We start from the raw sequence: 10,489 nt of genomic DNA, 5'->3' as shown, positions 1-10,489 counted from the left end.
AGGCATTGGAACTATATCAGCACATGGAGCATAGATTTTAATGGGTTAAAGGAGACAGCGCAACGCTATTACAGCGCCAGCAGCTCAGGCTCGAATCCAGCACTGACTGTAAGGAGTTCTCCCCGTGTCTGCATGGGTTTCCTCCGGGTGTACCGGTTTCCTACCACCCTCCAAAAGGTACAGGGTTGTTGGTTAATTGAGGTATTTTGGCAGCATGGACTCATGGACTGGAAGGGTGTGTTACTGTGCTGTATGTCAACATTAAAAATTTTAAATGACTATTATTAGTCATCTACTTGCTGCAGTTCCTTTGTTTGCTTCTTTGAAACCACCCAGGTCCCTAACTCTGGCCCACTGACCACCCTCAACCATTATACAGCAAGTATGTCAAGATCATCCAAAACCCACTCCCATTGCCCAGTGTCCTTGAGACCATTCCAGTCCCCAAGCTGAGATCCCAATTATCCTATCTTTGTCACCTTGTTCACTTCCACGATGCTTTGAAAACTGACATTCTTCCAGTTTCCGTCTCTTCCCTATACCTAATTTCAATGTAACGATCTTCAGCTGATCACACTCCCTGATATCTCACTCATCCTTCAACACTCTTTGATCATCCAATCTATTATGACCCTCTGTCACTTGCTGGAACTTGTTTTCGGTAATCCTTCTGTGAAGCATCATGGAATACTAAATCTCCTATTTAAAGTGGCTTTTATTATTAATAACAATCCAATCCCTTTTCCACAACTTCCCACCCAGTTCACATTCAAACTTACATCAAATGATGGGAATAAGTTCTGAATCTTCATCAGTCTGAGACGATAAACTGATGGAATTAGTTTTTGAATCTCTGGTCGATTCTTGGAACACTACTGGCATAAATATGAATTCCATGATGAAGCTGGCAGATTTATTGCAATGTTAGCAAAATGTTCCCAGAAGATTTAGCAGCTGAATTTTGAAGCCCTGGGTAACAATGGCCAAGGAACCTCATGTGACAGGTGTGTTGTGGAATAAGTAAGGATGGGTGCGTATTTTCTCTGTCTAAAGCCTGTTCCATTAAGTCATTATATATTATGCTAAAAACAGCAACTTGGAACTTAGTATATGTGTAACATTGCTGTGTCACACTCAGCGATGATTGCCCTCCCTTTGAGGAGTGGAGAAAAGATAGGAACAAACAAGTTCAAGTTTAATCTACAAGCATCTCAAACAGCACCTTACGAGTTTTATTCATACAGCCCCATTATCTTAAGCCAGTATATTTATCTATTGAAATGTTGGCGCGTTATTGGTGTTCTTGCTACTTATCCCTCGGTTGGTGCCTGTCTGTAAGTGCTGTCGAAACCTTTCTGTGTATCTAATTGTTTTTTTGCATACTTTTATTTTTCAGTTCCGCCAACTTGCTGGTTACAAAGTTCCACTTGAATCCGGGGTCAGTGTGCTCCTCCAGGTTGGTGTACTGGCTGGAACTGCATAAATTTTCTGGGTCACTCCCCTCGCTGTGCGTGGCACTGGCAGCGTCGACCTCTCCAGAGCCTGCATCTGTGCCTTCGCCGCCCACGGAGGCCTGGTTCCACTTGGCGGCAAAGAGATCCCAGAATCCAGTCAGTTTTCTCTCGGGTGCGGGCTCTTTTGGCGCTGGTTCTGAAAGGACACTGGAGACGAGAGGGGAAAATAAAGAGTCATCACATCTGCAACCTTTTGTAATCAAATGCTGGTATCCTTAAACAATGCTGCCAGCAAGGTGGGTGGGGGGGGGGGGGAGGGGGGAGGGGAGAGAGGAGAGAGAAAAGTAATGCTGCTCACAGTAATTACAGATTACATGAGTTTGGTTTGAATCCTTTGTGTAGTGGCTATTACTGCGCCAGCGACTTGGGTTCAAATGCGGTAACTTCTCCCCGTGACCTGCGTGAGTCTTCCCCAGAAGCTCTGGTTTCCTCCCACCCTCGAAAACGTACAGGATAGATAGTGGGATCATATTTTCTACCCATACATCTGCAGCTACCAATCCAGAGCCCAGAACAAAAAATTCTTCTGGAGAAACTCAGCAGGCCAAGCAGCTTTTGTCCCAAAACATCGACAGTTCTTTTTCCTGCCACTGATGCTGCTTGACCTGCTCAGTTCTTCCCACAGATTATTTTATTTTGCTTCGTGTTTCCAGAAGTTTGGACAATGATTACCACACCTCCCTGGCAGTTGTCAATATCCAGGCCCATTCACTTCTCCAGAATTTGTTTTACTAATATTAATTTATTTTATTTCTTGGTTCTACAGTTTTTTCTGGGAGATTTTATTTGTATTTCCTTTCATTAATACATCCTTGTGCTTCTTTTTCTGGAAACTTTAGAAGCCTTTTCCCTAGATTTAATATTGTGAATAATTTCTGAGGCAATTTTCAATTGGTTATCTTTTCTTATTGTGATTTTGTGCGTAAAAGAATGTTACATGTGGCAAATCATGTACAGTACATTTCCTGTATCTGAAATTCCATTAACTAAAATGTTCCATTTACCAAACGTTTTTGTGGTCATCTGAATTTCCCATGTGGGTCTCTGATACTCCGTTGGTGCCAGTTTGATAACAACAGAGCTCAGAACCAGCCAGGAAGACAGACATTGAATGGCTGGATGTCGGCTCAGAGAAGCAGGCTGGAATCTTGAGCCATCAGTGAGCAAGTGGAGAAAGTCGACGGATCAGGCAGCGCATGGGGAGAAATTAGTACGCCGGTTGTCCTCATTTCAGGTAACTCCCTCCCCTCTCTGTTTTTCCATTTCTTTACCCTCTGCTGTACTTGGTTTACAAATTGCATGCCACTGTCTCCCAGCCGCAAGCAGTCGGAAGAATCCTTTGTCCCAGCTTCATCAAGGAGAACAGCCTCCCTGGCAGGAGCGGGAACCTCTGGCTCCTAGGCATGAGCAGGGACCGTAGTCGGGACTGGCAGCAGTGGGGAGGTGTCGGGAATTGGCGGCAGTGATGGGGAGGAGTCGAGGACTGGCAACAGCAGTAGGGAGGCATCGGGGATCAGAAGTGATGGTGGGGAGGTGTTGGGGGATGGTGATGGCAATGGGGAGGTATCAGGGATCAGCAGTGGTGGTGGGGAGGAATTGGGGGCTGGTGACGGCATTGGGGAGGTGTTGGGGACTAGTAGTGGCGATGGGGAGGTGTTGGTGATCAACAGCGATGGTAGGGAGGGGTTGGGGATTGGTGATAGCAGTGGAGAGGTGTCAAGGACTGGTGACAACTGATATTACTGTGCTGTTGGACTTTTTGGTTTTGTTCTGTTAACTGAAAAACCCAATAACTGAAAACAGTCCATTCCCAAGTGCTTCGGATATGGGGGAAACATACTATATTACTTTAAACGCCACCTATTGCCTGGCCCCATCATACTTTTTAAAGTAGGTTCCTGATGTATCTCAGACAGCCCATCCTTCACACCTTAGTTTGTGCATTAAAAACTCTGGTTTCAGATTAAAGTACTTCACACTTGAACAGAGTAAAATTCTATCATGTCATGATACTGTTTACAAGGGGTCCTTTTACATATCAATCAGCCCCTTCTTGTTGCACAGTGATGTATCTGTTCCCAAATTGGTAACTGAGAGATGGGAAAAACGAGGGAGGAAGAAGATTGTGTGATGGGAATAGAATCAGAATTTAATTGTCATGAATAAGTCATGAAATTTGATGTTTGTGGCAGCGTCATAGAGCAAACATTCATATTATAACCATCTTACGATATTACTATATTTTTAAAAAGTGCATGAAAAGTAAGGCCATGTCTTTGGTTCATTGATTATTCAGGAATCTGATGGCAGCAGGGAAGAAACTGTCCTTGTGCCATTGAGTGCTCATCTTTAGGGTCCTGTACCTTTTCCCCATGGTAGCACAGTGAAGAGGGCATGGACTGGGTGGTGGGGGTCTTAGAGGATAGAGGCTGCTTTTTTAAGACACCGCCTCATGTAGATGTCCTCGATGGAGTGAAGTCTGGTGCCTGTGATGTTGCAGGCTGAGTTAATAACACTCTGGAGTTTATTCTTGTCCTGAGAGCTGGCGCCTCTATTACCAGGCAGTGATGCAACCAGCCAGAATGCTCTCCATGGTACACCTGTAGAAGTTTACGAGAGTCTTTGGTGACAGACCGAACCTCCTCAGACACCTCACAAAATAGACCCACTTGTGAGCCTTCTTTCTGATTGCATCAACATGGAGGCTCCAGGACAGATCTTCGGAGACGTTGACACCCAGGAATTTGAAGTAATTGATCCACTCCACTACTGAGCCCTCAATGAGGACCGGGTTGTATCCCCAATCATCTCCTTGGTTTTCCTGACATTGAGCACAATGTTGTTGTCGTTACACCATTCAGCGAGCTGATCTCTCTCCCTCCTGTAGGGTTCCTCAATGCTGTTTGTGATTCTTCCGACAACTGTGGTGTCGTTGGCAAACTTGTAGATAGCATTGGAATTGTGCCTGGCCACACAGTCATGGGTGTATAATGAGTAGAGCAGTAGGCTAAGCACACATCCTTGGGGTACGCCATGTTGATGATCAGTGAGAAGGAGATGTTGCTTCCAATTTGTCCTGATTGTGGTCTTCCAATGAGAAAGTCAAGGATCCAGTTGCAGAGTGGGTTACAGAATTTGTAGCTTCTTAACCAGCACTGCAGGGTTAATGGTATTGAAGGCCGAGCTGTAGTCGATGAAGAGCAGCCGTACCCATGAATAGCCATTTTTGAGTGATCCCGAGCCAGGGGTATTGCATCTGCTGTGGAGCGATTGTGACGATAGGCAAATTGCAGTGGGTCCAGATCTTTGCATATCACACAGTGTTGGGAATATGTCCAACCAGAGTTAGCAATAAATATAAAATAGAATATTGCTCTGGAGGGATTGAAGAACTGTTCTAGAGACTAATTTCCTCTCTTAGTTATTAGATCAGATTCATTTTGACACATTTTAAATTAACCAAGTCTTATAATTTAATTAATATTTGATTTCACAGCTTTTGCACAGCTGGTTATTTTCAGAAAATCAGTAGCGTAATAATTTAAATTATGTATGACTTTTATAATGAGTTTTGACGTGAGCATTTGTCAAGACTAGTCCTGCTGAGGATCTGGAGAGTACAAACGCACCGAGATACTGGAGGAACTCAGCCGGTCTTGCAGTGTCCATAGGAGATAAAAAATATATTGCCAAAATAGCAAAAAAACAGGAAATCTCAAAATAGAGACAGTGATAACTAGCAATTTGCATGACTTTAACCTGGTATGGGTCACTGACAATGGAGGAGTCCAGACCAACAAAATGTGTTGATTGGATATGATAAAGGGAGAGGTGAGAATTGATTTTCTCTGTGTGAAAGGAGACAGGGAATAGGGATAGTGCTGGGGGAAGTTAATGGGGGGGGGGGGGAAGAAGTGGGGGGTGAGGGGGAGGGGTTTAACAAAACCCAGAGAAGTCGATGATAATGCCGTTCAATTGGAGGGTGCCCACTAGGAAGATGAGGTGTTGTTCCTCCAAGTTATGGGTGGTCTCACACTGGGAGTGCATGACACTATGGACAGACATGTCAGCAAGGGAATGGGATGGAGAATTGAAATGAGTGGCCACTGGGAGATCCACGCTATTTGTGGCGGACAGAACTGATGTGCTCAATAAAGCGATCTCCCAGTTTGCGCCCAGACTCTCCGATGTAGAGGAGACCAGAATGGGAGCATCGGATGGAGTAGATGACCCCTGCAGATTCACAAGTGAAATGCTGCTTCACTTGGAAGGACTGTTTGGGGCCCCAATGGTGGTGAGGGAGAAGGAATGGGCACAAGTCACAAGGGTAGGTTCCAAGGGGATGATTGGTGGGGAGGGAGGAGTGGACAAGGGAGTCGCGGAGGGAGTGGACCCTGTGGAAGGCGGAGAGGGGTAGAGAGGGGAATATGTGTTGAGTGGTGGGATCACGTAGTGGACAGTGGAAATGGTGAAGGAGGATGTGTGGGGAGGGAGGTATGGACAGGGGAGTCACAGAGGGAGGGCTATCCAGAGGATTAGGATAGACCAGCTTGGCCATTATTTACTTGAGAACTCAAAATAGTGTTGAAACATCAACATTTGCAGCAGTCCTGTCTTTAACTAGCAATTTGCATGACTTTAACCTGGTCTGGGTCACTGACAATGGTCTCAAGTCGTTTGTTCCTATTAATTTTTTTTTACTGTTTCAGATCTAGGAACAGGTGTTAACCCTGAATGGAACCTGCATCTCTCCTGGTGCCTTACTTTCTCCAATGTGATTAGGTGTGGGTACGTTGCAAATGAACAATACTTGATTAAATAGGGATGACTCTGATTTCATTCTGAATCAGAAAATTCCGCAGCTTGTAATGAAACTGTGGTGATATGACCACCAGCCTACTGCAGGGGGCGACCTCTGCACGAAGACCACCTGAGGGGCTGACTCCACCTGGCTGGCTGTCAATCAATCGACCTGAATATAAACCTGAGCCGGCCCCTCCTGGGCCAGTCACTTGTGGAGCCATCAGGACAGAAACTGGTGTACAGACTTTTAATAGATTAAAGCCTGTTGTACTATGCTGAGTTTTGCGTTTGCTTGGTGCACCACAGAAACAACAGTCACTTGTGTTAAAGAGAGGCTTGGGTTGATTCATATTATATGTCTTCTTCTCTTTGGCTTGGCTTCGCGGACGAAGATTTATGGAGGGGTAATGTCCACGTCAGCTGCAGGCTCGTTTGTGGATGACAAGTCTGATGCGGGACAGGCAGACATGGTTGCAGCGGTTGCAAGGGAAAATTGGTGGGTTGGGGTTGGGTGTTGGGTTTTTCCTCCTTTGTCTTTTGTCAGTGAGGTGGGCTCTGCGGTCTTCTTCAAAGGAGGTTGCTGCCCGCCGAACTGTAAGGCGCCAAGATGCACGGTTTGAGGCGATATCAGCCCACTGGCAGTGGTCAATATGGCAGGCACCAAGAGATTTCTTTAGGCAGTCCTTGTACCTCTTCTTTGGTGCACCTCTGTCTCGATAGCCAGTGGAGAGCTCGCCATATAACACGATCTTGGGAAGGCGATGGTCCTCCATTCTGGAGACGTGACCTACCCAGCGCAGTTTGATCTTCAGCAGCGTAGATTTGATGCTGTCGGCCTCTGCCATCTCGAGTACTTCGATGTTGGTGATGAAGTCGCTCCAATGAATGTTGAAGATGGAGCGGAGACAACGCTGGTGGAAGCGTTCTAGGAGCCGAAGGTGATGCCGGTAGAGGATCCATGATTCGGAGCTGAACAGGAGTGTGGGTATGACAACGGCTTTGTATACACTAATCTTTGAAGTTTTTCAGTTGGTTGTTTTTCCAGACTCTTTTGTGTAGTCTTCCAAAGGCGCTATTTGCCTTAGCGAGTCTGTTGTCTATCTCATTGTCGATCCTTGCATCCGATGAAATGGTGGAGCCGAGATAGGTAAACTGGTTGACCGTGGGAGACGGCGGCCCCGGCCTTGGAAGAGTGAGGCAGGCGGAGGCCCCGGACCGGACAGAAGCGAGGGGGAGGCGGTGGTCCCGGCCTCGGCAGAGCGAAGCAGGCGGAGGCCCCGGTCCGAGCAGAAAGAAGGAGGCGGCAGCCCCGGTCCGGGCACAGGGTAGGCAGCGGAGGCCCCGGCCCCAGTCCGGGCAGAGGGTAGGCGGCGGCGGCCCCAGCCCCAGTCCGAGCAGAAGGTAGGCGGCGGCAGCCCCGAGCCGGGCAAAAGCGAGGGGGAGGCTGCGGCCCCGGCCTCGGTAGAGTGAGGTAGGCGGAGGCCCCGGTCCGGGCAGAAGCGAGGGGGAGGCGGTGGTCCCGGCCTCGGCAGAGCGAAGCAGGCGGAGGCCCCGGTCCGAGCAGAAAGAAGGAGGCGGCAGCCCCGGTCCGGGCACAGGGAAGGCAGCGGAGGCCCCGGCCCCAGTCCGGGCAGAGGGTAGGCGGCGGCGGCCCCAGCCCCAGTCCGAGCAGAAGGTAGGCAGCGGCAGCCCCGAGCCGGGCAAAAGCGAGGGGGAGGCTGCGGCCCCGGCCTCGGTAGAGTGAGGTAGGCGGAGGCCCCGGTCCGGGCAGAAACGAGGGGGAGGCGGTGGCCCCGGCCTCGGCAGAGATATTATATGTAACATTTAAATAAACCTTGTTTAAAATTTTCAATTGGAAGGCAGTAATTTGTAAAGACATGATATTGTTGGGGACTGATAATGTAAACTGAATCTTTGAGGAGGGTATATGGGTGCTGCTTCACTCTTTAATAAGATCATGGCTGACCAGGTCATGGACTCAGCTCCACCCACCTCCCTTTCCCCCAGAACCTTTAATTCTATACTGTGCAAAAAATCCATCAAGCTGCATCTTAAATGTTTTAAATGAGATAGCCCTTTACTGCTTCCTTGGGCAGAGAATTCCACAGATTCATTACTCTCCGGGTAAAGCAGCTCCTCCCGTCTCCATGCTAAATCAATTCTCTGAGTCTTGAGGCTATGCCCCCTAACGCAAGTCTCAATTCCCATCAGTAGGTCTTCATATCCAGGCCATGAGCCATGCGGTCTGACTTTGGGTAATGGAGTTTCATCCTTAAATAATTCACAAGTCACCAGTATTGAGTATTGAGATATGAAATAAAACTATACCTCCTGCTGCCTTGGAAAAGCAGCTAATATATTAAAAGACTCATCTCCGCCTCCCCAAGATTCATGAGTGTGAGATCAGACAGCATCAGTTTCAAGGACAGTTTCTTTCCTGCCATTATTGGACTTCCGGAGAAACATCAAGAACAAAAAAATGTTGCCTTTGTTCCTAGATTAATACCAGGAATGGAAGGACTCACATATGAAGAAAGATTAGATCGATTCGGCTTGTAATCGCTGGAATTTAGAAGATTGGGGAGGTGGGGAGGTGGAATCTTATAGAAACATAACATTTTCTTTAAAGGATTAGACAGACTAGATGCAGGAAGGTTGTTTCTGATGCTGGGAAAAACCAAGACCAGGGGTCATGGTTTAAGGATAAGGGGGAAGTCTTTTAGGATTGAGATGAGAAAAAATTTCTTCTCTCAGAGAGTGGTATATCTGTGGAATTCTTTGCCACAGGAAGTAATTGAGGACGATTCCTTGTCATTATTTAAGAGGTTAGATTTGGCCCTTGTGGCTAAGGGTGTAGGGAGAAGGCAGGAACTGGGTACTGATCAGCCATGATCATAATGAATGGTGGTGTAGGCTTTTTCTATGTTTACTGTGTCTTACTTTGTAGGGGATATCCAGCTGAAATGCTGGGAAAAACAAACTCTCTCACTGCACTTTGGTGCATGTGAAGATAAACTTGAACTTTGTTCTCATGGAATTTAGTGATTAAAATAAATAATTTAATTCACCCTAAGTTTCAATGTGTGCAAATGATGTGACTTTACATTATGGAAAATTGTGGTATGATTATTGTCTAGGAACTCAACTCCTGCGAAATGCAAAAGTTGTCTGAACATGGAAAACATATGGAAAGGGAATAAAATGCTTCCTGTTCAAAGTGATCAGAAGTAGGCGTGGCCCTGTGTCTGGACAATGCACTATGTGACATCTTTTTAAAAATTTAGACATACAGCACAGTACCTGGCCCTTTCAGCCCACAAGCCCATGCTGCCCAATCAATTGACCTACAACCCTGGTACACTTTTGAAGGGTGGAAGGAAACCAGAGCACCAGGAGGAAACCCACACAGACATGGCAGAATCTACAAACTCCTTACAGACAGCGTGGGATTCAAACCCTGGTCATAGCCTTTCGCTAACTGCTAAGCTTAACTGTGGCGCCTTCTTCCAGCAGTGTGTGGATTTCTGGTGCTAACATTTGTCAATTGAAGAGGAGGTATGTGTAAAGAGATGCTTGAATATGAGAGGTGGAGGACAAAATAAAAGGCTTCAGTCTAAAGTACAGTCATCGATGGGACCATCAATGAGGTTGTTGGAGGTGTGGGATTCCAATGATCTAAATGCTTTTCACTCACTTTTTCATGATTATACACGGAACCGTGAATTAACTTGATTTGTGTAGTGACATGAAGGACGAGTGTTACTCACTGTTCAACTGGGGTGGCATTCTCGGCCGGGAGTAACTTGTGTTCATCATCTTTGTTGAAGATTGAAGACATGCATTTCCAACCTTTTGCACTGGCTCCTTGTACCTGGATCAGACAAATTCAGTCACTGGATCATTAACTGGCATGGCCTTCACTCCGTCACTTTCAGTCAAAACTTCAGTGAAGGTGAGTGATATTATATGTGTGCGACTGGCAGTCTTATTGTGAGAGAATGTGTGCAGTTCATAGTGGCATGATAAAGGATAGATATTTGAAATGTTCTAGTTTGGAACAGTGGTCACTGGGGAAAATGAAATGTGCAGCTTGAGAAAGGAATTTTGCATCGTTTGAAGAGAATTTCAGTGTTTCCATTGTTTATTTGGCTCATCTGGGACCAGATGTTGAT

The 10,489-nt window shown here is 46.5% G+C and overlaps 1 protein-coding gene across 1 annotated transcript in view; it reads right to left on the bottom strand.

The window, feature by feature from the left end:
- Positions 1–1,174: 1,174 nt before the first annotated feature.
- LOC138741416 (uncharacterized protein C1orf232) overlaps positions 1,175–10,489 on the bottom strand; it is a 29,563-nt gene continuing 20,248 nt past the window's right edge. Inside the window, 2 exon segments of the mRNA XM_069895461.1 lie at positions 1,175–1,661; positions 10,085–10,188. Coding sequence (XP_069751562.1) covers positions 1,364–1,661; positions 10,085–10,188 — 402 coding nt within the window. The 3' untranslated portion in view covers positions 1,175–1,363.

This window comes from Narcine bancroftii, chromosome 8 (genome assembly GCF_036971445.1).
Source record: "Narcine bancroftii isolate sNarBan1 chromosome 8, sNarBan1.hap1, whole genome shotgun sequence".
Taxonomy (NCBI): Eukaryota; Metazoa; Chordata; class Chondrichthyes; order Torpediniformes; family Narcinidae; genus Narcine; species Narcine bancroftii.
The sequence above is the reverse complement of the archived record's forward strand: the minus strand, read 5'-3'. Positions and strand labels throughout refer to the sequence as shown.